Here is a 24,065-nt window from a genome sequence, read left to right on the forward strand (position 1 = left end):
TGCATATAGACGTTTCTGTTACAATTTGAGCTCAATGCAATATCGGAACGCCTATGCAAATTTTATAGCAATACGCCGATATTAGATACAAATCTACGCAGGCTCAACGAATGTATACAAAATATTTGATAACGAAACTGCACGATAATAATTAATTTCATGAAAGGTTCCCTTTGTGGAAATTTGAAATCCGACATATTCACATATTACATCGACCTAAATAATCGATCAAATTATTTTACATGTGCTTAAAATTAAAAGCATTTACTTTAAATATGCATTTTGATTTTAGTAAAATATAAATTGTAATCTGTGCATGGAATTTCAAAACAAAGCCCGATTGATTAATACTTGAAATATTTAGAAAAAAATAACAAAGTCGCGAGTACAGCTAGTTAAAATAAATTTAGTCAGTCTAATACTAACGCGAACGTTATATTATCCAGTAACGAGTGGATTAGGGCACATTGTTGCACTAACAATGTGAGTATTACGAGTACTATTCATGAAATATAATAATTAATTATTAGCACAATATGGAAATGAAAATTATGGAACTAGTTTTGATTGCGTGGCTTTTCTCGCGAGTACTTACTATACTTTAATTGTTTATTTAAACTCTAAATTTCATTTAAAGGTTATTTTATATAGCCACTGTATGCTCTTTATGCACGATTGTATATGTTTTAAGTATCAAATCTCAACGGTTAAATTGTTCGAAATATGTAAAGTCAATCATATTGATTACGAAACATATTATATTATTATGTGTTTGATTAATAACTGTGTTGTAACAAAGTCTGCGCTATAGACTTTAATGTTTTAAATATTAGTATGAATTTCTAAAAAACTGTTATCTTTTACTGTTCTTAGGTATGAGTAATTTATGACTCTATGTTATTGGAGTGACACCTAAATATAAAAACAATATTAAATATATAATTTACCTACTTATGTAGAAATATACAAAACGATAATGAATTCCTCGAATCAACGCAAGGTTTGAACTATCACAACCGTAAAAAATAATAATAAAAAGGACTGAATTCAAATATATAAATTTAAAAACGTATATTGTGAAAATGAAAATGAAAAAGCCTATGTTGTATTTACAACAGCGTGAAATAATATTTTATTCGTTGCCCAGTTTAATAAAATATGTTTCCATTTTATTGAACATCAACAGATGTTTAGATATTTTTATACCTTTGTTAAATCAATTAATTTTAAAACAACCATAAAATTGTATTGTTATTCACATGATTATTTCTTTGAATTGTTCATATTATGTATACTAGTAATTGTTCTACAGAATAACAGAAAAATATAAAGTCACATTATTCAGATAAAAGTTGAATTATTGTAATATCCTATATTGCGGATTGAACCCATTGTGGTGAGCAAAAGCATAAGGAAAAATCAAATTTAAAACATTTTAATTGCCTAAAACATGCAAAAATGAGACATCCTCCTCTTAACAATCTTTGTCATTTAGTTAAAAAAATACATCCAATAATCAACAAATGGAACATTATAATTTTTAATAAAAATAGTAGGTAGCAATATTAAATATTCAACAAGTTTCATCACATTGATGGATTCGTGATATTATTTTACATTTTCAAGTCGTGCGTTTTAAAATACATAAATAAGTATAATTATCTTTAAACCTCAACATGTTGGATTACGTTGTTTTCCTCTATTGTTGGAACAACGTAAAAGCGAATAAAGCGACGATAAGTGTATAATTACCAATTAAATGTGCGCTCACTTTATTTTTATACTTCACAGCTACAGTATACATATTTCAATTATTATTGTAACATTCACTGGATTCTAAGATTCTATTATAAGAACCTGACTGTTCGAATTTCTTCTTCCATGTGCTTTCGACGATGGCGCTTCTATAGCAGAAATTTCATGTTTCTTTCCCGTCACATTCGGTGTTTCTTTCTCAGGTGTGGCTTTCTTACCGTTAAGTATGGGGAGAACTATTTTCAGCACATCATTGTCATATGTCCAACTTCCCTTTTCACCAACGTACGGTGGTAAGCTCCTGCTAGAGTACACGTTAACCGAACCATCAGCACTGTGGCCCTCCACTACCAGCTGACCTTGCCGCACATTGACAGATATTTCATCTTCATTGAATCCTGACATTATCATCGTCACTTCATACTTATCACCCTTTATTCTATCGGTTGTATCGATATTGCCATAAAGGTGGTCCATTTGATCGCCAAATTCCTCGAACTTCCTGTCAAAATCTCTCCAGAAGCTATCCATTTTCCACCCGGGAAAGAAGTCTCCTTGGAAAAACTGCGGCACGCCATTCACAGCGACTAAAAGGCTGCACAGTATTACGACCAACATGATTTCTTCGTAGTGAAATAATTACTGACGCGCAGCAGAATAAAACTTCACTATATAACTATTAACCTGAGTCACAGTTTATCGCTATGTGTATCGAGGTAGGTTATCGATATCATCTATGTTGTAATATAAAAGTAACAGGGCGAATTCTATTGAAGTTTTTCTCAAAATTACTTTGGTACCCTAAACTAGATACACAACCCAAAGCACTGAAAAATAAAAGCATACAATTAAAATAAGCAAAGGGCGACCTTATTGCTAGTTTTCTACCAACTTTAAAGTATAGGAAAGAAATACAACAAAACGTGGGTGAGCAATAACAAGGACAACAAGGAAAACTAAAATATTCAGTAATGTATAGTACATTTAAATACACTATAATAAAAACATAAATCTATACTAATATTATAAAGCTGGAGAGTTTGTTTGTTTGTTTGAACGCGCTAATCTCGGGAACTACTGGTCCGATTTGAAAAATTCTTTCGGTGTTAGATAGCTCATTTATTGAGGAAGGCTATAGGCTATAATTTATATTATCACGCTATGACCAACAAGAGAGGAGCCACGGGGGTGAAACCACGCGGAGCAGCTAGTATATAAATAAATATTCTAATAAAATACATAAAAATAAATACATAGATGAATAATATCTACAATATACATGTACGTGTACGTATAAATATAAACTTAACACGTCACAAAAATTATAGATACAGATAAAGAGACTGCTTAAATGAAACTAAGAAAGAGACTTTATAAAATAATTAAAATTTTGCGCTCGTAAGACTTTTGTGGGTAGAGATTTCCACAATTAAACTGCACGAACAGCAATAAGAAAGAATTAATATAAATCAAAAAATATCATAATATGCAGAATTATGAAAGTATTTAATTTTCTGGGCCGGTCTCAGAAGCAATAAATTAATCGAGAAGCGCAAGAAGCTAGAGTAAATATTTGATGTTCTCCCGATAGCTTGGATCTTTTGGATCAAACAAAACATAATACAGAAGATGTAGGACATGGAAGTTACGACGCAGGTCATTGTAGCCTAGATATAATAGATAAAAGCAAAAGAACGCGGTTGCCGATCACACGTATCAGAAGTGAAACTTCTTTGGCAAGATTCAAAGATACCAAAATCCTCGCTTCACTCCATGACGTGACGATATTACTATGGCGCGACCTTGAAATTTTACTCTCAAGATGCCTAAAGAAGTTTCACTTCAAAAGAAATGGCCCCACTTTAAAACTCAAAGGCTTTTTTAATAAATGCGTACCTAGTAGACGTGTTTATAAATAGTTTTTTTAACTACTGAAGATTCAAATTCCTAACAATTTCTGCCTCGTTGTTGATTTGGAAATTATATATTCCTCGCATTACCAGGATATTAGTTTATTCTGTAATAAGCTTTTCATATAAAAGTCGATTTAACAAATAATTCTAATTATTAACACTAAATATGTAACCAGACTTTCATTGTAAATACCTTGATCTTTTCTTTAACAGAGATTAGAATTTTACGCAAAGTTGGCATACATATTCTAACCCCAAGAATAGTCTAATGCTAATCAGTAAATAGTTCATAATATGAATCTCGAGTATAAAAGTTATGTTTCATCTACATAAATATATAAATGTCTGTTCTTGTATGTAAATAAAAAATGTGATTAAATTGTTATGTCTATTGCGGAACATCAGTCTACCAAATCGATGTCCCAATTGCAATATAACTTATTTGGTTTTTAGTTAAATAATTTACAAGTACCTAAGTACCTAATCTTCTTTTATAATATAAAAATGAATCCCAAAATGTGTTGGTAAGCGCATAACTTGAGAACGGCTGAACCGATTTCGTTAATTCTTTTTTTATTATATTCCTTGAAGTACGAGGATGGTTCTTATGTAGAGAAAACGTAAACAAGTACCACGGGCGAAGCCGGGGCGGACCGCTAGTTGTATATAAATATTGTAATAATTGTTTATATCTTTTCGATTAACTATTTTCAGGTTTATTTTTTTTTCTAATAATAACTGCTTGTTGAGATATCCAGCTAATAAAAAGAAAACATTAAAATAAATATTCAACACATAGTACAAAACTTTCTTTATTTCTGATCATTTACGACACTTATTTATTTTGAAAAGTAAATATTGTAATTACCTATCGTATAATTTATGGACAATCAAAACCTATTAGGTATACACTATACATATTCAAGTCCCTCATTTTTAAATACATAGGTATCGTAGGTATATTCCTCTTTTGTTAGGAACAGCATAAAGGCGTATAATGGGGCGATAAGTGTGTAAATAACATTTAAATGTACGCTGACTTCCTTTTCGTGTTAGTCACAATCTACTTTACTACTATCTCTTTAAATATTATTACATTCACTGTCTTCTACTTTTTCATTTCAACATCCAAATTTGTTCGTTTTTCTTTCTTCGATGGCAATTCAGAATCCTCGTTGTTTCCATTCCCAAGAGAATCAGACGTCAAATTATTATCAATTACCACATTTGGTTTGATATCATTCACGGAGACAGAAGTAGGTTTATTACCAAGCGGTGACTGCGTGTTTTTCAGTATAGGGAAAACTATTTTCAGCACGTTATCCTCATATGTCCAATTACGTCCCGATGCATCGACGTACGGTGGTAAGGATCTGTTATGGTAGATATTAATGATACCGTCAGCGCTGTGCACCTCAAACTGGAGCTGTCCTTGGCGCGCCTTCACCGATATATCATCCTTTTTTAAACCAGTCATAGTATATTCTATCTCATATTTATCACCATTTATTCGACCGGGACTCGTGGTAACGGGAAACTCGTCGTCGTCCAATAGATGATCCATACGATCTCCAAATACATCAACCCGTTGGACGATTTCTGTCAAAAATGTATAATACATTTCCCTCTCGGGAAAGAAGTGTTGCTTATATTTTGGCGCTCCATTGACGGCGACCAAAAGGCCGCATAGTATTATTTTCAACATCATTCTTTAGCTGTCGAATAATTACTGACGAGTCGCTAAATAAACCTGTACTATATACCGAGAACTGAGTCATAGTTTATCGCTATCCGTAAATATATACATGATGGATCCTTATTCGAAAACAACTCGTATGTCTGTTACATTTCACATCACTACACCGATTTGTTACAAAGATAAAGTTAAACTTGGGATATGATTCACAAAATTCACAAAAACATTTCTGGAAGTAGCAAGACAGGGGACGGAAATATGTAGCTTTTGCTAATTATAATTTATATTTTAACTAGCTTTCCGCCCGCGGCTTCGCCCGCGTTTTCAAAGAAAAACCCGCATAGTTCCCGTTCCCGAGGGATTTCCGGGATAAAAACTATCCTATCTCTCAAGTTGGATCGAACTGCACATGGTGTGCGAATTTTATTATAATCGGTTAAGTGGTTTAGGAGTCCATTGAGGACAAACATTGTGACACGAGATTTATATATATTAAGATTATTAGCAATAATTAATCAATCAAGGAATATCTTACATTATTAGGTAGAGCTCATACAATCTATTTTTTTAATCCAATTTTTTTTTAATCCAATATTTAGTTCATCCAATATTTCTGTAGTTCACAAAAAGCTATATTGTTTGATATTTATATTTGCAAACAAATGAGAAAGTAAAAAAATATCAACAAATTATCAATTATTGTATTCCAAATCCTTCCTTTACATTATAATATAAATTATTTGGTTATGTAATAGGAAATAATAAATAAAATATAAACATATTATACACATATATTATGATATGAAAATAATATATCATTATTAACAGTAATTAGTGCATGTAGTCAAGAGGAAAACATTATTAATTTGTACCTATAAAGTTAGATAGTACTTATGTCGTGGCCATATCGTAGATTTGCTCATTTCATGATAGGATCGAATGTCTATTGGCCACATCATGATGTGGTTTGGGCAGATCAATGATAAGAAATCGTTTCTCGAAGGCCAACCAAACGCGTGGTTTTTTCATGAAATGATCAAAATTATTTGATCATATCGTAAAATAGTTACATTAATTATTGGTAGAGGCGCTGCAAGCGCTGTGTTTATGTAATAAGATGGCGGCCGCTGGCGAAAATTTAATTATTCGCAGTTTAAAACTTCATAGTTCGTTTTATTACAATATGAAGAAAGTCATAGCAAATAATTTACGACGAAGAGGTTCGAGTAGTACTATGGAAAATTCGGATATCTTATATTGAGGAAAAAATGCGTCTAAAATCCTTTACATAAATATACTTATATATCCTATGTTATTATAATTGTTCTTTTTTTAAAAAGCGATTCGCTTCTGGCTTCGTTCGCTTCGCTTCGTTCTTTATTAAAGTCTAACCTAACCTAACCTAAATGTTTTCTATTGCAAAAACCATTCGCTTCTGGCATTCGCCGGCCACTGCCGCGGCCGTGGCACTAACTTAAATGACAATAAACAAGTTCTAAAAATATTCAGAATTTTTTAATGTTTTATGGACTTTATATATTTTATACGATCTGGCCAAATGTGGATGACCATATCGTGAAACGTTGACGATTTAACGATCTGATCAAACCATGTTGGCCATTTCATGAAATGCGACCATTTCGTGAAATGATCGATCATATCATGAAATGAGCAAATCTACAATATGGCCACGACACATACATATCATGGAAACAAATCTTTAGGTACCTACTGTTTAACTCTAGTTTAAAAAGTTTGATATTATTATTAGTTCAATATTTCATATTATATTTATTTATAAAATCACGGTAGATACATAATTATTACAATCTTCTTGCTTTTGATTATTGATCTTATTTTCAACTAGCTGTTGCCCGCAGCTTCGCTTGCGTGGAAAAGATTTTCATGGTACAAAATTTCAATTCCCTTCGAATAGAATTGATCAAAATCCTTTCTTAGTGGATGCCTACGTCCTAACATCTACCTGCATGCTCGATTTCAGCATGATGTCAGTCAGTCACCGACTTCAACTTAACCAATTGTGAGAAGTTTAGGCCTAATCTATCTTAAAAATGTATGGGTTTCTGCTAACTCTTATCTAATTATGAACAAAAAATATTCAAATCTATACATATAATAAATCTGTAGAAGGGTCAATTCTGTACATTGAAAATATTGAAAAAATAAATACCAGGGGGTGTTACTGGATCGATACCAAACCCAAATATGTGATTAAAAAAATTTTTGTCTGTCTGTCTGTCTGTCTGTCTGTCTGTATGTGAAGGCATCACGTGAAAACTAGCGGTTCGATTTCGATGAAACTTGGTATAATTATACCTTATTATCCTGGGCGTAAAATAGGATACTTTTTATCCTGGAAAAATACGTAGAAAAAAATTAATCTTAATTTTTCAGTTTTATCCATAGACGTTGTTCCGTAGAACCGCGAACACACGTTGCGTATTATTATAGGCCTAGCCGTATTTGGGAATTGGGTCCAATAGATATTTATAAGATTTTATTGTCGTACCTACTCAAAATGGAGAAATAAACCATCCACGCGAAGACCGACATACGCGCGGACGGAGTCGCGGGCGGAAGCTAGTATAAAATAAACTGCTTGTTTTTGTGTGATAATAAGAGGAAAAAAGAAAAATGGAACATACAGAAACACTTTAATTAATATTATTAATGCCTATAACTAGGTATTAGTTATAAAATTAAAATAATAATGATTTTTTAACAAAGAACTAGACCGCGTTCGAATGGTAGGAACCCTCGGAACCACTACTAGCTAGACCGTACATTTTGAAAATGTAATAAAAAATAATCATTACAATAAAAAATAGAGTCGAAAAGAACCTGCTCTTTTTTTCATTTCGAATAAATGAAAGAAAATGCTTTATTTTAATGTAGTGGAGTATTTATAAATGCCTGCATTTATAGGAACTACATTAAAATCAAATACAAAACAAGTGATAACTGCGTTAAAAACAACCGACTTCAAACTTGCACTTGCATCATTTACAAATACAGACAAAAATGCTCATAAAATAAAAACTACTGGGCCTATCAGAATAAAATTTTTATGGGACCAATTCGACACCATACCGCATTGAACAAAAAAAGAATCACGTAAATCGGTTCAGAAACCTCGGAGTAATCGGTGTACATACATAAAAAAAAACATACCGGCCGACTTGATAACCTCCTCCTTTTTTTGAAGTTGGTTAATTATTTGCTTTTTTTGAGCAATACACTTATTTCTTAATAATTATTAGATATCAATTCCCTTTAAGTATAGTTTATGAGTTCATAAAAAAAATCAAGTCTTTTTTTTACCGACTGACCGGTTGGCTTTGTTGGTAGTGGCCCTGCCTTCCAAGCCAGAGCAGAGTTCGTGGGTTCGATTCCCACTCGGGGCAAATATTTGTGTGACGAACATAGATGTTTGCTCTGTGTCAAGTATTTATTGAAATCTCCAAATGATTCAAATATCACAATTTCTTTGACCGCGATACAGGGTTAGTTTTCAATGACCGGCCAAATTTTCAGAAATGGTTCAGAATCGATAACATTTTCGATCTAATGAAAAAAAAAACGTTTTAGCACACACCATGGACGAATATAATCTAGCACACACTTAAATTTGGCGATACGCGCACGCACACAAGTGCATTGACTATCGCGTGTTTACGATTTAGGAAATTTTTAAGACATTTTCAAATGAATGCTATTATTTTTTTTTTTTTTATTCGATAATAATATTTCAAATGTACCTTTGGTTTAATATCTTGATCTTAATTTTATATTTTGGCTGGTCATTGAAAACTAACCCTGTATTTTGTGATTCTATCAGGGAAAGAGTGTCTATATTGTGATTCTCGTACAGCTATCAAAATAATAATACAAGACTAGTTGGTTTTTAATAAAATTATAGCGCCCTCTAGTAGAATTGAGTCAGACTAGTAAATGTTTACGAATCTGCAAACACCAACAATGACAGATGTCGCTCTTTTTAACCGACTTCAAAAAAAAGGAGGAGGTTATCAATTCGGCCGGTATGTTTTTTTTATGTATGTACACCAATTACTCCGAGGTTTCTAAACCGATTTACGTGATTATTTTTTTGTTCGATGCGGGATGGTGTCGAATTGATCCCATAAAAATTTTATTCGGATAGGCCCAGAAGTTTTTATTTTAAGAGCATTTTTGTCTGTATTTGTAAATGTTGCAAGTTCAAGTTTGAAGTCATTTGTTTTTAAAGCAGTTACCACTTGTAATTTTTAAAGTGAAACTTTTAATACATCGTCTCAAACTTTTTGGTCTGTGTAGCGCATGTCGCGTGACGCACGATAATTATCGTACAAATACGATAATTTTTAGTTAAATGTTTACAGTGTGAAAAAAAGTTTCACTTTTACCGTGGTTTCATAAAACCACACAACATTTTTTTAACTAGTTGTAGAATAGTAGTGATTAATAATAATAACAGTAGTTATGTTATATGTTCTTCATAAACAATGATGAATTGATAATAAAATGTAGGTAGGTACTAATATAGGCACGTATAGAATCCAATAAACCAAAAGGTATATAAAAATACAGAAATAATGACTAGAAATAATTTATTAAACGAAAACACATTCCGACACAACATACTCATACCAAAAATATTATATTATCAGACTTCACAGTTAGCAAGTAGGTACGTACAAAATTAAATTAAATCTAGAGTATTATTTAGATCACTTTACTCCGCCTTTTCTCCTTCTATTTGTTTCTTCACGGGACCAGTCTGGATGATCGGTACCACACGTTCAGTTGAAGATTTAGGCGGGGCTTTCAATGGCGCTGTGATGGACAGCACACCATCTGAAGAGAGCTTTGACGTCACAGAAGACTCTTCAATACCTTCTGGTAAAGGATACCGCCTTACGAAACTTCGAGAGATATATCCATGCTCATCTTGCCTCTCTTCGTGTTTGGCTTCCACCACTAAATAACCATCAGCCGTCTTCACCGAAATCTCCTCAGGAGTGAAGTGCTGCACGTCCAAGTTCACTTGAAATTTGTCTTTCTCATTTTTAATCGTTGATCCTTCATCTTCATTGGACGCTCGAAGGTTTCTCCATGGCCTGTAGTAGTTGTTGTTAACTTGTGGCACCGCAAGGATGGTAAGATAATCATTTGGCGTTAGTCCCAAGCCGAAATGTTGGTCCAATAGATGCTGCCGTGGTCGTGGCCGTTGTGGACGATCATATTCGAAGAACAGTGGATACATTGACATGATGGAGTATTTAAAATACTTATTACACACAAATCAATAACTTTATGCACTTTAAATTCACTCAGGTCTCAGCGAATCGCTTAGCGTACACTTGAGAGTTGTCAGAATGTGAATGACATATGCCGAAAAGCCGGTTGAGTATTTATATCACAAAGCGCCATCTCGTAGCGAGGAGAAAGATAACGAAAAATCTAGAACATCTAGAGAATTCGTGTGTTTACGCGCATGTGCTCAGTCTGCGCAGGGGTTACAAACCTTTGGTTTTTCTAGTTATGTTTAACATTTTTGGTATAAATTTTAAGCTATTGCATAGCTTCTATCGCGGGCCTTGAACGCGGGGACCGAATCGAGAAATTCCGTAACGAAAAAACCTCACGCTTCCCACTCTGACGGATACGGAGGTGTGGCTTGAAAGCATGCTATGCAATAGTGAATAGCTTTACCGCGGCAGTCCCCGAGTGCCACACGTCTTTTTTATTGATAAGTTTATTAATAATTTATTTACTAGATTAATAATTATATTTTTTTTTGTTACATTGATTGTTCTTAATTGGTTATAGGCAGAATATTTACGAAGTTTCGCCTCTATAGCATCGCTTAAGGTGAGTCGATGACATCGCTGAATCTATGACTCACTAGCCGCCCCGCCCTCCGCCCTTAGCGCACAGATTTTCTTCGTGGTGTCTCCTCTATACGTCGTCATAATAGCTCAATGACCATATATTTATTAAAGTGAAACTTTTATTACATCGTCTCAAACTTTTTGGTCTGTGTAGCGCATGTCGCGTGTATCGCGGCTGCCGAGTAGGTATACCTACTCGGCACGCGACATGCGCTACACAAAGCAGTGTTCGGAACCGTTCGAACAGTTTCACTTTTACCGTGGTTTCATAAAACCACACAACAATTTTTTGTTATGCGATATTTGAAACCTACGTAGCCTAATACATCTATACAATTATTTTTGTAATTTTTTATTATAATATTGATTGTGTTGCTTTCTTCATTCGCCATTCACATCTCACTTTCGAAAATTTTTATGGTACATTAGTCACCATTATATTTAAATTGATAAAATTATTTAAAAAATGACAAAACATATATTAATGACACACGGTGAGCAAAAAAGGTTGTCAAGAAATGACTACGTAAATTTAATTCTATTCAACAAAAGATGGCGCTATTTAAAATAATTGAAGGCTAACTTAAGTTTCTAGAAATTTCCTTTACCTTTATTTCAACAATGCCTGTATTTTTTTAGTACCTACGAAAAGAATTAGAATTGACTTAAATATATGATTTAATTTTTTAGTGTAGTTATTCATTTGTGTTAAATAATGTTTTATCACAATAATTATATTATTATTAAAATGTACACAAAATTTATTCCGCTTTTAAACACTAGATGGCTCTAGAATTGATTACAAACAAAAGTTGATTAAAATTAGGTTTACTTCTTTTTTTTTTGAGTGCGTTCTTTACTCTTGTGTGTTAGGTATTTAAAGAAACAGAGACCTACAGCAATATGGACCTTTAGGCCTTATAATATTATGATTTGTTTTATTAATATATTTGTTTTATAATAAATATGATTTATTTTATTAGTACATAGGTATAAGATAGTAATTAAGTACCTTTATGAACACAATTATCCCGTTCAGTACCTACTAAAATATTATATGTATTATTAAGGTAGGAACATACACCTACTGTGCCTGTATTATATTTTGTATAGCCTGCATGGTAGGTATAATGTGAATGCCACAATATGCATTCGGAAGCCAATCATAATTGCCAAGCCAAGGTGTAAAGCATACGGTCTATCTATTTTTAGTATAGGTGGTATAGATACATAAGTCTAATGAAGTGATAAGTCATGTTTATTTTTATTGCTTTGAATCATTATTATTAAAATAACTTTATTCACTTTGATTCTTTTCTTTAATTTACCGAAATTAAATTTTAATTTAATTATATTAAACAAGATTAATCACTTATTATAAACTAAATCTCTACAGTACCTATAATAAATGCGAAAGTTTAGAAATTTCGATGGATTTTTGTGCGTTTGTCAATCAACACGAAACCACTGAACAGATTTTGATAAAACTTAGCAGTGATGCATTTGTGTAGAATTACTCATAGAAATACAATCTTTTGATAGCGGCCGCGGGTTTCACTGGTTACATATCGTATGTCAATGAAATTATGATGGTAAAATTATACAAAATGTTAGTGTGTTACCTTTCCAGACAAGAAAAGCTGAACCGATATTGATGAAGTTTTCTAAGAGATTGTTTATAAGACCTTGTAGATCATAGGCAATTTTTTATCACTCAGGCAAAACTACCAAGTATATTACGATATATTTATTCATATTTCATACCTATAATTATTAATAAGTATATTAGTTATCAAGTATACAATACTTAATGCTAGATAGAATAGATACGATCAAACCACCTACATAATTAGTAATTACGTATGTTCATGTAAACACAACAGTTATTTTTATCTTTGTTTTATTATGTAAACACAATACCTATACCTTACCGATGTATCCGCTATCGTTAAATGGAAAAAGGTTTCAGAATATTTAATTTTTGTTGTAATCGGAAAGCTATTTCTTTTTAAACATAATATTATTATTATTTGTATTAGGTAACTAGGTATATGAAGTAAGTTCAAAAATTCAATCAACAGTTTGAAATTTTGTAATTACAAGGTATATAGGTAATTGTCATTGAAAAAATAAAACAATAAAGTACTTAATTAACGAAATAATAATATATTTACAATTATAGTTTTAGTTATTTCTTACATACACTGTAAACTTAACACAATACACAAAAATAGTCGCACTTTCAGTCTTTAAATTAAAAACATATCGCAGAGTTTAATTTGCCTCTTCGACTTTTGGTTGTTCTGACTCTGAAGATCCTATTTGTCTTCTAATAGGTCCTGTGTGGGTTATGGGGACGATCCTTTCACCCGATGATGGCAACGGGAGTACCTTTGGGGCTGTCACAGTTAGCACGCCATCAGAAGAAAGTTTGGACTGCACTGTATCTGGCAGGCAGCCTTGTGGCAACGCGTACCGTCTAACAAACTGCCGGGAAATATAGCCGTGCTCATCACGCTTTTCTTCATGTTTTCCTTCAACGGTCACGAAACCATCACCAACCTTGACGTTTATTTCGTCCGGGGCGAAATGCTGCACGTCTACGTTTACTTGGAATTTCTCATTGTCCGATGATATCTTCGTTCCTTCTAGAGCGAGCTGGTTCATTGCGGATGAAAGATGTTCCATCTGCCTCAACATATCTTCCCATGGTCTGGCTGACCATGGCTGGAAGAATTCGCGAGGTACTATCTGGTTGAAGTTAGGCATGTAAAATTTTGGGGAAAGCAGATCGCGTTCCATCATCCTGAAGGGACGTTCGTCGAAAAATCGCGGAATTAAAGACATCTTGAAATTATCGCGTAAATATCACGCGTACTCTCGATTCTACGCTTCGATTCACACTCGTCTTTACTTGTTTATAACTGCCGTATCCACGTAAGACCGCCGCTTATATAGTTGAATTCAACGCCACCTAGTAGAAATGACGTGAACACCTGAGAACTTTCTTGAAAGGAAAACAAAGTAGCAATAAAACGGAAATCGAGAAATTTCGATACTAGCAATACAATGTTAGCGCCATCTAGTAGTGAATAGTGAAAATAAAATGTTTACATACTAAATTAACTATTTTGTGCTGTATAGTTCGTTTTTAATGTAAACAAGACATTATAAAATATACTGTAATTTACTGTCGTTAAATAGGCGTTTTACAATAATACAATATTTACACACACACACACACACATTCTCTAATTTTTATGACGAAATAATAGATTCTTAGGTACCTAATCCATTCTACCTTTCACATAGGTATTTACTTAGATTTTAAGGCATTTAGTTCAAATTATACGGCTAAAATTCTACAATCATGGTCAAGATAATCGTTTCAAGATTTTAGCGAACAAAAACAGGAGAATACGAATGTATCTCCCAAAAAAATAGGAGCATTGTGTCCTTTGAAATGTTATTATAATTTTTTTTTAGTTTTGCGTGCGTTTCTCTGAGGACATTTAAGTTTGTAGGGTGCCACCCTTGTCAGCAGCCGCCATCTTGAAAAAACGGATGCAAAGAGTTTTTTTTATATTTTGTCCCGGACGTTACACTGTCTCTTTCTAGTTTCTACGTATTCATTCAGTTGTGTTGCATAGTTCGCACTTGCTCTGTGTAGTTCGCCACGTTTAGATGTATTGTAAATCGTGAAAGTATTTTTAGTTTGGCACAGTTTGTATTCTCCTTGATACATTGATAAATATTTCTTAAAACGTGCATAATGAGTGTTTGTTTCATTTGTAAAAAACCTCAAGGGGACATTAAAGTAAGAACTGTGAATGCAAAGGGAGTGAAAACTTTACTTGATCGAGCAAAGGCTAAAAACGATGTGGACAGTGAACAATTTTTAAAAAATATTTCGGAAGTTATTGTACATATTTCGTGTTATTACAGTTATAGTGAAAATCAAACAGATAATGTTCGTCGTATGAGCAGTTCATCGTCTTCAGTATCAGACATTCTAGGGACTGATTTTGATTTTGTGCATTATTGCTTTATTTGCGGAGAAGTATTCCAGGATGAGAGTGATTTACCTTCAAGCCAACAGAGGAGAGTTTGTCAGGTGCGTAATGATGAAACGAAAAAAAGCTTTTTGGACCTCATCTGCAATCGTACCGACGACGAAGCAAAGCGCATTACTGAGCGCATTGCCAATGTTCCTAGCTTAGTAGACGTTGAAGGTAAATATCACAATGATTGTAGCAAGCGATTGTACTCCAAAAAATGGTCTGAACAAAAGAAAAAGGATCAACGTAAAAAGAACATTGATAAAGCTATGGAGGATGTTTTCGCTTTCTTAGATGAAAACAGCGATAGGCGTAAATTTCCAATTTCGGATTTGATGAAATCGATTAAAGCGGATTACATTCCTCAGAAGCGTACAATCAAAAAACGATTGAAAGAGAAGTATAAAGATGATATTTTATTTTTTAATAAAATTGGACAAGATACCATAGTCTGCTTCAAAGATTTTGTATATGGAGTAATGTCCACAAGATCACCTACTGAAAATAATGACCATGAAATAAAGTCAAAAAAATCATCTAATAAAAAGAACGATAATCAAGATGAGAGATTGCAGAAAGTTAGAGATGCCGCGGCTATTATTTTGGAAGACATCCGTTCACAGAATGAAACGAACGACGTGCCAACTGTAATTCCTGAAACTTTATCAGTTTTGTTATCAGAAATTATGTGCCAATCAAAACGTAAATCGTTGCTTGCACAAGGAAAGTGTATATCTATGGCTCGCTCCATCGTTGCGGCAACTCGACGGACTGATACTGAATTTGACGCGGACCCGCAGCCTGGGCCGTCAAAAAAGAAGAAAAGACAACAGAAAAAAACAAAGGTGGAAATCACATCATCAAATATGTAATTATGCTCAGTTTTAGCGTACCTACACTGAGGATCGAGTTAAAAACTACCTCATAGCCTCATAGGTGGTCAGGAAAACGGTCAAAGTATTAACAAAAGAATATTGAGAATAATGGTATTATAATATGAATAAAACAAATAATAGGAAAATAAGCTAATGGATCATACCAACAACTTCGGGTTCGGAGCTCTACAAAACCTACATTAATTAAGATTTAAGCCTAGGCTACATCAACTAATAAAATATAATAAAAAAAGTGCAAAATCTTTATTAAAAGATCATATATAATTCTTATGGAGTTTTATTGTGAAATTACGAAATATTTATAACGCCTGAAAGAAAATTTATTCAAACTTCTTTTTAATTAGTAGACAATTCAATTTATAGTAGTCACGAATGAGCGACCCCACGTTCTTGAACTCGACAACCCTCCCTAAATAAAATTGCGTCCTCTTAGAAACACAACCCCTAATGTAACTTTAAATGGACGACTTTTCCTATGGATTTAAACTTATTCTCATTCATACAGCATGCTACAAATAGTTTCGGGGATACATTATTATACGCAGTTACAATAAAAGTATTCATGCATTCAAAAGACCCACAATCAAAGTCAAAAATTGTTAAAAAAAACTCTTCCGCTTTGTAATGAGCGATTTGAATAATAAGCATTAGTGGCATGAATTAAGGTTTATTTCAATAATGGTTTAAACAATGCCGCTTTGAACATTGTGAGTCAAGTTGTTTATATGCATTCGTAATAACTTTGAAGTTTTTAAGTTTGTTCTCAGAATTATAGATGGTTTTTTAATAAAAATCATAAGTATATTTATAGTGGAAAATGCAATATGGTACCACTAACTGGACTACCGACTAAACTCCACTGCATTCCGTCGAGCCGCTTTCATTGCCGGGGTTGCGAGTATTGTTAAGAATTCATCCGATCAAAAATGTTATTTGAAGGATAGATTGAAGGACATTGCATCGTGAGGAGTTTCTAACCGACGCTTCCAAAATGACCTAACAAGTTATAACGTATCATTACATTATTCATTTGTTTGAACTTTGAATTAACAGCTATGACGCCATAATATGCCAGTATAGCGATCATATACTTACCGTTTAATAAAACTGCAAATAATTTAATTTAGACGAATATTTTCCATGTTTATGTCTGAGGTATGCGAGGAATCAAATGATGATTGCCTACTATAACAATTATATCTGTAAAATTTCGATTATTGAACCGGCTTGTTTATTAATTAGCCAATTTTTTGTAACAGCGGCATTGTAACAAATTGCTTACTCTCCAGTTTTAACATTTGCGAAAACAAATAAACTTTTTAAATAGTAAATCTAAAGGCATTGACTCTTAGCAGCTGATAATAAATTAATTATAATAATGTCTATAGGTCTTGGGCTATCAGTGTAGCTCTGACTACATCAGCGTCAGCATGGATAGTGTACTTTCATATTTTTTGTGTTTTGCGTTTATAGGGTATGTATTTTTTTATTAATACATATCTCTATGCTCAGGATATTTTGGGTTAATACAACGAAATTATTAGAATAAAATATAATAGAATACCTCTATTAAAGCACATTATTAACTAATAGGTTTAAATTTTTCTTATAGTAAAGTGGTAGGAGATAACAATATCTATTAGCTTTAATCTCTAATAACTAAATTAGTAGGTTGTAGGTACATAGTTAATTGATTATTATATAAAGACTCTTCGAATAATGATTAGTTCAGACTAATACTGAAACCTTATAATACTGGAAAAAACCACCTTCGCACTGAATTAGTTTTAATAATGCTTACTAACTGTTAATGGTGGCTCTACTTAATTCATACATATTTTTTTATATATTTGAAATTAATAATATCAAAAAAATATTTAGTGTAGAAAGTAGGTATATTGCTCCATTTTGAAAAAAAAAACATTTGCAATGCAATGGGTGCACCTTATCTTTTTCAGCGTTCTCCACCAGGCGACCTAATTGACACGGAAATTAATAAGAGAACACATTTGACCTGTAATGGCTTCGTAGTAAATAGTAATTAGATGTTGTTGTTATTCTTATAAGAATTATCTTAATCTTAAGTTACGTAATACATGAACCCTTATTCATTCAATATAGATAAATTAAATTGAAGTGTGGGCATATGTGGCACAATAATAGATTATTTGATTCGGTGTTTTGGTAACAAAAATTTTTATGTTCTATTTTATATCAACTAAAAGGGGATAAAGTTTTGTGCAATCTATGATTGTGTTTTGTGTTGTTTTTTGTAGAGCTCGAGTCACCGCAGAGAACGAAAAAATATGTTTCCCGAATAAGTTCTTATTTGGAGTCGCGACTGCTGCATACCAGATTGAAGGAGCTTGGAATGTTTCAGGTAGAGCCATCCTCTAATATTTATTCAGTCATTCATTTTACTTTGAGAAACGCTTTAATATCGTCAAAATGCAGTAGATAAGTAAATTAATTTCAACCGGTTCAGAAAGCAATTTCAACAGAGAAGAGGCGGCAAGAAACTCTCTCGTTAGTTGCTCTTTTAAATTCTGTGAACAGGTATCTTCTAAAATTGCGCTCTACATAGTGAGAGAATGAGTTTTCGTGTATTCTTTGCCATTTTGTCAATAATGTTTGTTTTAGTTTGACACAAACATTATTGCACTATTAGCCGTAGCTTACATTTATATAAGCTGTAACAGATAATGATTATAAAGTAAAGAAATATTTTGATAGATTTTTAAAATTATTCCAGGCAAGGGTGAAAGCATCTGGGACAGGTACACGCACAGCCACCCGGAGCGTGTATTCGACCACCACAACGGAGACACGGCGGCTGACTCCTACCACCTGTTCAAGCGAGACGTCGATATGATGGAACAACTTGGCGTGCAGTTCTATCGGTTCTCTGTATCCTGGCCCAGGATATTGCCTAATGGACTGAGCAAGTAAGATGTTAAACTTAAATGAAAAGTGTTTGTTGCTAAATAACTTTGTAGGGTTATAAAGAGGTAGATGGGTTCTCTTCTTTATGGTAGAAGATATTTTTAGAGCTGTATGTGTTAAGCTTCGTTAGGTTTGATGATATAGGTATATTTAGGATCAGGTCGATTCTTCCTTTAATGCAAGAGTGAGACTGTGAGACATTTTTTATATGATTGGTTAAGCTTTATGACTGAACCTAGGATCGCCGTGGATAGCTTGCTATAAGCATCTTATTGAACCGGTTTATTGCAAAGACTTGCAAGCACCTGATGGCAAATAAGTCAGGCAAGTGCAAACTGCAACTATTATTCGCAAATTGTATATTTTTCAAAAAATTATTACAACAAAAGTAGTTAAGTACCAAAAACGTTATTTTTAATACGTTGAGAGCTTACCGACGCTCACAGTTGTGTGTTAGGATTTATGCCACAGATTTTACTTTTCCGACCTTAAATTTCTGAATCCGAATTCTCGACATAATACAAAACAGCGAGTGTCTGTAAAGAGACGTTGCCATTTGTAATCGAAGAAATCATATCTACAATTTGCCTGCGATGTAAATTGTAATAGGTATACTGATAAAGTGATTTATTGGCATATTGCCCATATTTCTTTGTATTGTTTTAATGCAAGAAAATAGTATAATAATAATTAATTTACGATTATTTGCTCGTATTTCTCGGTGTTATGATGCAAGAGGCGTCATTGTGGTTAAAGACGTGGTATGCTAAGTCACGAATAAAATTTTTTTGTGAATAAACTTTTATCCATAATAGCGATAGCGTTAGGAATCTCTCGTCTCCCGGGAATCTAGGAATTGTTGTTGGGGAATCGATCGAAAAGTATAACAAAAGTAGACTAAGTGGACCTTTTCACAGGAACCCAGATCCTACAATGTTATTATGTTTCCTAAATTAACTACAGATTAAATAATATGAATGTTATAATTTTTACCTCTCAGTGTTTCACACTCGCTTAGTCACATTTTATTAATCTATACTATAATATTATGAAGCTGAAGAGTTTGTTTGCTTGTTTGAATCTCAGGAACTACTGGTCCGACTTGAAAAATTCTTTCGGTGTTAGATAGCCCATTTATTGATGATATGATATAATATACGCTAAGACCAACAGGAGCGGAGCCATGCAGATGAAACCGCGAAGCGCAGCTAGTTACATAATATAAACGTCTATATCTTTCCAGTGAGATCAACGAAGATGGCATTAAATATTACACCTTATTGCTGGATGAACTCAAGGCTCATAATATAATGCCACTCGTGACGATGTACCACTGGGACCTACCACAGAGCCTGCAGGACCTCGGCGGCTGGACTAATCCGATTATTGCGGACTATTTCGTTGATTATGCACGGGTATGACTAATATTTATTATAATGTCTGCCTATCAAATACATCTTGTCTGAACGTAGGTTTATTATAGAAAAAATGTGGTGGTAATAAACTAAAAAAAAATTTCTTACTTTTAACATGGACCAATTTGAGTATATTGGTCCATGCTTTTACTCAGATTTTACGAAAGAACAGCCATAAAAATTTTTGTCTAGAGCAGTTAGACCTAAAATACCTGTGTATTTTACAAAGTAGATAGAGCATTTCCTAAGCAGGTTAATGAAATAATTTTAATTAGGTAAACTAATAATTTTGAATAATATTTACATAGAATGAGTTATAATTAATTAACAGTTTATCTCGATTTATCAAGTGCATGACCCCTTCTTATCGCGCTAATAATTTGCACTGGTGTATGACATAATCGGTCACTATGTTGTATTTACAATAAATTAAATAATATTTGAAAATACAGCCCTTTTGGTATCGAATATGCGTAGAATATTACGCATGTAGATAGAGTTTTTAATGACTGATTTACGACTTTGAACATTACTGTCACGAAATAAGGTGTTATTTTCAATGAATACAACGCTCTGATATTTTTCATAGGCGATTGTGAGTCTATTGTCCAAAACTGGGTGTCCATCATTAGATTTTAACTGTCCAACACTGGTGCAAAAAAGTGGTTTTTTAATTTATAAATAACTTCATTATTTATGCATTGTAATCTTTTTTCTAACAATGGTTATGTTAAACTAACATTGAACTAAAGGTATTCAAAAACAATATCCAATAAAGTTAAAAAACCTATGAGAAATTTGCAAAAAACTTGAATTTTTTCCTTAATCTGTACAAGACTGCCTGCCGTTCAGATCTGTCGTTACGTTACGTTAAATCCGTTGTATGCCGCCGTAAAGAGTTTCTATTATTGATATGCGTGTTCTAGGTGCTGTTCGAAGCCTTTGGTGACAAAGTGGACACGTGGCTGACTTTCAATGAGCCGTTTTCTTTCTGCTTTGATGGTTACGGTGGATATGATGCTCCGGGTGCTCACGGAAGCGGCTTTGAAGATTACCTGTGTGGACACAACGTGCTGAGGGCACATGGGAAGGTGTATAGGATGTATCAGCAGGAGTTCGCTGAGACACAGAAAGGTAAAGAAATGGTTTCATGATGCTGCTATCCCTACTTCATTTACCCTATTGCTGTTAATATAGCTCCGCTAAATTTCGTCTATGTCTTTGAAATGGAAACAAAAATACATTTAATGTTATCAATGCGAAAAGTTACAGTTGGAAATTATATTTGGGTCCGTTTTGAATTTAAAAAATATTTGGGACAAAAAACACTGCATTAAAGTGTGTAAGTAAAGAACCAAAATAAAGGATGGAATAGACCACCCATTACGTAAAATATCGCAGTCTATAATTTTATTAAAGTACATATAAATAATTGCACTCTTGCACTTTGCAGGTCACGTGGGCATAACATTAGATTTCGCGTGGCAAGAGCCAGCCACCACATCGGACGAGGATCAGCATGCCGCTGAGGTCGTCAGGCAGTTCTTTGTGAGTAATTTATTATGTTAATTTTGCAATAAAAACAGATTGGATAAAAATAGTTTTTGAAGTAAGTGAAGAAGTTATAATATTACGTAGAATTAATATGCACTTTATGCAAATAATCACATAAATCCTTAACTGTCTTGTCTTGCAATTTTTTATACATACATATATGTATGTATTATGTACCTACCTAATAGGTTGTGGCTAGTGCTAATGGTAGTATTAATAATTATTAAAAAAAATACTTAGAGGTCTGCTAATTTACTACGGATAGCAATATTTCCACCTCATTTGCTCCATGTTCAACTACTATTATCTGCACATTTTAAAATAATTATTTATTCCTTACTCCACAGTTGGGCTGGTTCGCGCATCCCATATTCTCGGAAACAGGGGACTATCCGCCAATCATGCGAAAGCGTATCGACTACATATCAAAACGTCAAAACTTCCCCCGCTCCCGCCTGCCGACCTTCACCTCCGATGAGATCCGCATGATCCGAGGATCTGCTGACTTTCTCGGTCTAAACCATTATACGACATACTTGGTGAAACGTAACAGGAACAAGATAGCCCCCCAGCCGTCTTTCATGACGGATATGGGTGGAATTTTGTCGCAGAAGCCGGAGTGGCCAAAATCAAATTCTACATGGTTAAAGGTGAGATCGTTAGCCAAAATATTTTCTACGTTTTCTGTCTATAACAATTGCATGTTCATAGTTTTCATTCATTTAATTTCATAGATTTATTTGAAATTAAATAGTTGCTGAACTATCTGGGCATATTTAACAATGACTCCCTGTAAAGTAATCATTAAGTATAAAAATTCATGTTTAACTTCTCATGAGCTCTAATCGGTGCCCACCTTTTACGTTTTATTGATTCAACTTCAAAATTGATGACGTTTTACTTTTTTATTTAGTTACATAATACATTAAAAGTATTGTGCTATTAGTAATCTGCGGTTTTATCCATTTATTTTTTACTTTAGGTGGTACCCTGGGGATTCCGAAAAGCTCTCAACTGGGTGAAAGCCGCATACAACAACCCAATTACCATTATAACAGAGAATGGTATATCTCTAGAACCAGGATTACAGGACTCAAGAAGGGTTAACTATATAGATGGGTATTTGAGAGCATTACATAATGCAATTATAAAGGATAAGTGCAATGTAGTTGGGTATACGTATTGGAGCTTATTGGACAATTTTGAATGGATGAGAGGGTTCTCGTAAGTATTTATTTCTTAAGTTGGAACAATGCAGTAATTAAATATAATAATTTTTAGCAACATGGGTATTTCACAGGATATCTTTCTTGTCAACTTAATGTGCAAGTAATTTATAAGTTTACCGATAATAATAGGTCTTATCTAGTTGTTTGCCCGCGCCTTTTCATATATTTCATCAGAAATTTTAACTCATTTACGAGTTATATAATATGCAAATATGTATGCTTAAAAATGCATGCTTAAAAATTTCTTAAAGATTTAAAGACTTGTGAGCCGGCATTTTAGTGATAAAAACTAGATAATATAAAAAAAACGACGTGTGGCACTCGGGGACTGCCGCGGTAAAGCTATTGCATGCCACACCTCCGCCCGTCGGAGTGCGGAGCGTGAGGTTTTTCGTTACGGAATTTCTCGAGTCCCCGCGCGAGAGAAGCTATGCAATAGCTTAAAATTGTCCGTGTGTTGCAATCCTTGAATTAATGATTTCTTACTCTTTCAGCGAACGTTTCGGCCTATACGAAGTGAACTACGATTCGACAAACAAAACACGAACCGCGCGAATATCAGCGGGCTACTATTCAAAAGTGGCTCAAACAAAATGTCTTCCTGTGTCGTGGGTGTGATGTAGTTTTAAGTCTTGTTTAAGTGGTGTAAATATATGAGAAAGAGAAATGTGTGTTTTTTATTTGTTTATCATTA

General features: G+C 33.5%; 5 protein-coding genes across 7 annotated transcripts; 1 reads left to right on the forward strand and 4 right to left on the reverse strand.

Moving 5' to 3' along the window:
* Nucleotides 1–1,513: 1,513 nt before the first annotated feature.
* Nucleotides 1,514–2,455, reverse strand: LOC123695682 (small heat shock protein HspH-like). Its single transcript, XM_045641590.1, has one exon. It carries the CDS (start codon nt 2,371–2,373, stop codon nt 1,837–1,839), a length of 537 nt encoding a protein of 178 aa, XP_045497546.1. The 5' UTR covers nt 2,374–2,455; the 3' UTR covers nt 1,514–1,836.
* Nucleotides 2,456–4,464: 2,009 nt separating this feature from the next.
* On the reverse strand, nt 4,465–5,396 carry LOC123695646. The gene has a single exon (XM_045641553.1). It carries the CDS (start codon nt 5,374–5,376, stop codon nt 4,777–4,779), a length of 600 nt encoding a protein of 199 aa, XP_045497509.1. The 5' UTR covers nt 5,377–5,396; the 3' UTR covers nt 4,465–4,776.
* A 4,579-nt stretch (nt 5,397–9,975) lies between these two features.
* LOC123695673 (protein lethal(2)essential for life-like) lies at nt 9,976–10,713 on the reverse strand. The gene has a single exon (XM_045641581.1). It carries the CDS (start codon nt 10,652–10,654, stop codon nt 10,118–10,120), a length of 537 nt encoding a protein of 178 aa, XP_045497537.1. The 5' UTR covers nt 10,655–10,713; the 3' UTR covers nt 9,976–10,117.
* A 2,706-nt stretch (nt 10,714–13,419) lies between these two features.
* On the reverse strand, nt 13,420–14,212 carry LOC123695666 (protein lethal(2)essential for life-like). Its single transcript, XM_045641574.1, has one exon. The coding sequence runs from the start codon at nt 14,121–14,123 to the stop codon at nt 13,551–13,553; it is 573 nt and encodes a 190-aa protein (XP_045497530.1). The 5' UTR covers nt 14,124–14,212; the 3' UTR covers nt 13,420–13,550.
* Nucleotides 14,213–14,957: 745 nt separating this feature from the next.
* On the forward strand, nt 14,958–24,038 carry LOC123695263 (myrosinase 1-like). Of its 3 annotated transcripts, none has more exons than XM_045641048.1 (9): nt 14,958–15,390; nt 18,507–18,610; nt 18,983–19,175; nt 20,417–20,588; nt 21,515–21,722; nt 22,042–22,136; nt 22,490–22,792; nt 23,125–23,366; nt 23,866–24,038. In XM_045641048.1, the coding sequence occupies exons 1-9, from the start codon at nt 15,347–15,349 to the stop codon at nt 23,987–23,989; spliced, it is 1,485 nt and encodes a 494-aa protein (XP_045497004.1). In that variant the 5' UTR covers nt 14,958–15,346; the 3' UTR covers nt 23,990–24,038. The 3 variants fall into 3 exon arrangements, with proteins under 3 accessions (XP_045497004.1, XP_045496995.1, XP_045497012.1); XM_045641039.1 differs by lacking the exon at nt 14,958–15,390 and adding an exon at nt 17,627–17,704; XM_045641056.1 differs by lacking the exon at nt 14,958–15,390 and adding an exon at nt 18,396–18,414.
* Nucleotides 24,039–24,065: the final 27 nt, after the last annotated feature.

Source organism: Colias croceus, chromosome 1 (genome assembly GCF_905220415.1).
Source record: "Colias croceus chromosome 1, ilColCroc2.1".
NCBI classification, from domain to species: Eukaryota; Metazoa; Arthropoda; class Insecta; order Lepidoptera; family Pieridae; genus Colias; species Colias croceus.

Bases quoted from the DNA above. Each gene is read 5' to 3' on its own strand.
- LOC123695682 (XM_045641590.1), bottom strand. From the start codon at position 2,373: ATGTTGGTCGTAATACTGTGCAGCCTTTTAGTCGCTGTGAATGGCGTG.
- LOC123695646 (XM_045641553.1), bottom strand. From the start codon at position 5,376: ATGATGTTGAAAATAATACTATGCGGCCTTTTGGTCGCCGTCAATGGA.
- LOC123695673 (XM_045641581.1), bottom strand. From the start codon at position 10,654: ATGTCAATGTATCCACTGTTCTTCGAATATGATCGTCCACAACGGCCA.
- LOC123695666 (XM_045641574.1), bottom strand. From the start codon at position 14,123: ATGTCTTTAATTCCGCGATTTTTCGACGAACGTCCCTTCAGGATGATG.
- LOC123695263 (XM_045641048.1), top strand. From the start codon at position 15,347: ATGAGAGTGATTTACCTTCAAGCCAACAGAGGAGAGTTTGTCAG. The intron at 20,589-21,514 runs GTATGACTAATA...TGCGTGTTCTAG, and splicing joins ATTTCGTTGATTATGCACGG to GTGCTGTTCGAAGCCTTTGG. The intron at 22,793-23,124 runs GTGAGATCGTTA...TTTTTACTTTAG, and splicing joins CAAATTCTACATGGTTAAAG to GTGGTACCCTGGGGATTCCG.